The sequence below is a fragment of the Camelina sativa genome, chromosome 12 (assembly GCF_000633955.1).
Source record: "Camelina sativa cultivar DH55 chromosome 12, Cs, whole genome shotgun sequence".
NCBI lineage: Eukaryota > Viridiplantae > Streptophyta > Magnoliopsida > Brassicales > Brassicaceae > Camelina > Camelina sativa.
The window spans coordinates 17,927,867-17,931,869 of NC_025696.1; the positions used below are offsets into that span (position 1 = coordinate 17,927,867).

Genomic DNA, 4,003 nt, shown 5'->3' on the forward strand with positions numbered 1-4,003 from the left:
CGTAAATCAAAAAAATAAATAAAAATCTATTTTTCTTAGATAAAATGAATAATTGGTTATTTTCTTCACCTGATTTATGGTTACATTTTTTACATTTCATCTATAATTTAATTTTATGGTTAATATGGACATACAATTATTTCCATTATTCACCCAAAATAACTCTTTTTTAATGGACACACTGTAAATGTTTTAGGAACAAAGACTCTTATGAACATTTTTTCCATTTTTTGGTTTAATGTTAAAATGAGAACTATGAACATTAAGAAAACTCAACAATTTTTTGCTCTAAAAAAACAAAAAAGAACTCAGCAAATAAATCAATCGATCACTTTGTCCACAACTACCAGTCTACCACAATTCCTTTAATTTAAATCGTATTCGGTTTCATTTTTCTTTGAATAATTACTTAAAAGCTAGGATTAATTTATAAACGATCTCCTATGAACCGCTTCTATGGACAACAATGTTTTTACTTTTTACTATGAATGATTCGGAATATATCTCACTAAATTAGTAAAAACAAAAAGTCACCAAAAATCACGACAAGTGCAAGATCCATCCTTAAAACAGTGAAACCTATTTACATCCCTAACAACAATTTCTCTCTGCACAATCTCACTGATCAGCTTGAAAGCCTCATGGCAATCTCTACACATCCTCAAATTGTTCATAATCCGAATAGTTGATCCCGCAGGCAAATGAAGCAATCCATAGGCTAAAGCCAATCTCTCACAATGCAAATTCACCATTGCCTCTTTAGCTTCTTCGTCAACATCAACAAAAACCGATGAACTTGTGATCATACTACTTCCCCTGTGTCCTCTTTCCTTCATTCGCTTCTCCAGATCTTTCAAAAACCTCTCAATCTCACCGCTTTCATCACAAGACAAATCCCCAGCATGAAAGACATAAACTGACCCCTTACTCTCAATCCAGCTACAAGCTCGTTCTTTCACGTTTCCACTAAGCTTCATCTCTAATCGAAGAGACTCTGAATCTTCCCATCCTCCAGCCACAGCATAAGCATTGGATAATGCGATATACGCACTTGTCACTTGCTGATCCGACTGAATTAACCGCTTGCTTGCTTCACAAACAATCTCTACTCTTCCATGTAACCTACCAGCTGAAAGAAGAGCTCCCCACAAAAGCGCCCCTTGCTCTGCTCCAACATCTATTGTTTTCGCCAAGTCATAAGCTTCGTCAACACGGCCACATCTTCCAAGCATATCAACAACACAAGTGTAATGCCTCGGGTCAGGGATCACACCATGCTTCTCAGCCATTGAATTCAAGAATTCTAAGCCTTCGTTAACAAGACCCGAATGGCCACAAGCGTGTAACACGCCGAGTAACGTTACATAGTTAGGCTTTATTCTCTTTCCAACCATTTCATCGAATAGTTTGATCGCTGCTTCTCCAAGTCCATGCTTTGCCTTTGCCATGATCATAGACGTGTACGTTATAACAGAATGACAACGAATCCTCAAGAAGACTTTCTCAGCACAGCTTAGAGACCCGCACTTCGCGTACATATCAAGAAGCGAGCTAGCAACCACATTGTTCGATTCATAACCACCTCGAGTGACTAACCCGTGAGCAACTTCTCCCCATTTCAGCCTACCTAAACTAGAGCAAGCGCTAATAACACTAGCCAGCATGAACTGATTCGGCCTATCGAACGTCGAAGAAGCATTGAATGATCTAAACAACTCAATAGCTTCATGGCCACGACCGCTCTGCGCATAAGCAGTGATCATAGAAGTCCAAGAAACAACATTTCTACCATAACCAATCATGGAGTCAAAAACCCTTCTAGCCGTTTCCACATCGTTGCATTTCCCATACATATCAACAAGAGAGGAACTCACCACGGTATTGCTGTTAAGCCCGGAAATCTCAAAACGGGCGTGTATGCATTTCCCGATTCTTGATTCAGCCAAAGACGAACATGCTTTAAAGACACTAGCAAACGTGTACTCATTGGGAGGCACAGATCCATCTTCATGCATCTCCTGAAACATAGACAGAGCAGTTTGAGGTTGACCCATGTTGTTAAACCCAGAAATAACCGAAGTCCAGGAAACGACGTTCGGTTGACACATTTCACCAAACACCTTGCGTGCAGTGTTGACTTCTCTGACCTTGACATAACTATTTATGAGGAGATTCACAGTGAAAGTGTCACTCGCAAGCCCAAGTTTCAGAGTCAGGGTATGTAATAAATTTGTAAGAATAGGGTTGGTAGATTCTGAAAGCTTATGTACCAAGAAAGCTTTCGTTTTTAGGTGATCAAGAAGAAGAAACGGATAAGTTGTTGCACTTGTAGGGGCTAAACGGACATTTTGGATTAACCGTCTTTTCATTGTGTCAATTTTGTGGGATTATTTATGACTTTCATACTTTATGTTCTCTATCTATACAATGCGGTGTCGTTTAGTGTTTTCACCTTACTCGCATTACTCGAATTAAAAACATAATTTTCTCACAAATTTGGTTTTCTTTTGTTTTTAGTTAGCAATTTGTAAGTAACTTTGATCCTTCTTATTTTGTCCCAAGAATATTTCCCTGAAAAAAAATAGAAAGTGGACATTGTATTGCATATGTTGTAACTGTTATGAAAATGCATTTTAAAAGAAATTTTGTTTGTTAAAAGTTGTTTCCAATGTGTTGCTTTAAGCTACAAGTAACCATATATGATTGGTTTAGATCAAAAAGTAACCATATATGGATGATAAAATTTCAGAGAAAATTAGAAAAAGACGTGACGGGTCCTAATGGACCAAGAGTTTCGGGGTATGCTCAGCCAATAGAATGGGTGTTACCTCTGGGTCGTCATCCTATTTCTATTCTACTGCGTGCTTCACCAAATGTGATGTCTTCACAAACCGACCATGTCTTATGGTTGAGGAATACTTTAAATGGATCTCATGTATTGTTCTCTTCGTCTCTCACTTGGTCTTCCCTACAAGATCCTTTGGCCGCAAGTTACATGACACAAATCTCTGTGGTTCAGTCAAGGCATCCCAAAGCATGCTTTTATTTATTGGGGCCTTAATGTGTCTTTGGAATGCCCCTAATGTGTAACAGCTCTGGGAACCAAATCTCTCAACTTCTCTCTCTATCAACTCTAACACGTTGTGCTCTCCTTTTCATTCCCATTATATATTCATTTTGTAAACTCAAAATGGTATCGTTGTAGAAATGGACAAAGAAGATGAATGCAAAGTAGATTTTAAGGAGAAAATGAAAGGACATGAATTATTCAAGAAAATTAAATATCACATTGTGATATTTGAAACAGTTAATTTGGACATGTGATGTTTCAAAATTCTAGTAAGAGTTCGTTTGCTTAAAAACTAGTTAATGTTTGTGCCTTCCAACTCTCGACTCTGGCGGTTGTCCCTAGATCATATGATACCATATATCTGAACCGAACACTACCACCTTTCCTTGTTGATGCTGGCACTTTGCTTAGGCTTTTCCCTGACCATTTTGACGGAGATATCATCGCAAAACTTGCGCACCTTGGCTTGGTAAAGTCGTGGCTCTGGATTTGTTGAAGAAAGATCTTTGGCCCAAAATGTAATATAATACATAAGACCCTTGCACGGTACCATATTGGCACCTACATAATCGATAAGCTCAAGCTTTCTTTCCTGTAAAGAGCAACACAAAAGTTAAGTAGAATAATAGAGGAAAACCATTAGAAAGAAATAAAAAGCAAGAACCATCTTACATCTTCAGCATCGTGTTCTTTAATGGCTGTCCGTATGAGTAGTTTGAGCAGCTCGTCATTGGTCAGCTTCTCATCAAGATATGGTTTCCAGTGGAAGTTGACGACAGAGAATATGTAGTCAAAACTGTCCCAGTCCACATCGAAACCCTAAAAAAAAACAACAATGAAAACAAAGGAGGATAAACCCTAAACTAAACAGCATCCAAATTATAAAATGCTACATGGCTCTCTCTCTCTCTCTCTCTCTCTCTCTCTCTCTCT

At 38.2% G+C, this 4,003-nt stretch overlaps 1 protein-coding gene across 1 annotated transcript; it reads right to left on the reverse strand.

The window, feature by feature from the left end:
- Nucleotides 455-2,369, reverse strand: LOC104732074 (pentatricopeptide repeat-containing protein At4g15720-like). The gene has a single exon (XM_010451600.1). It carries the CDS (start codon nucleotides 2,367-2,369, stop codon nucleotides 531-533), a length of 1,839 nt encoding a protein of 612 aa, XP_010449902.1. The 3' UTR covers nucleotides 455-530.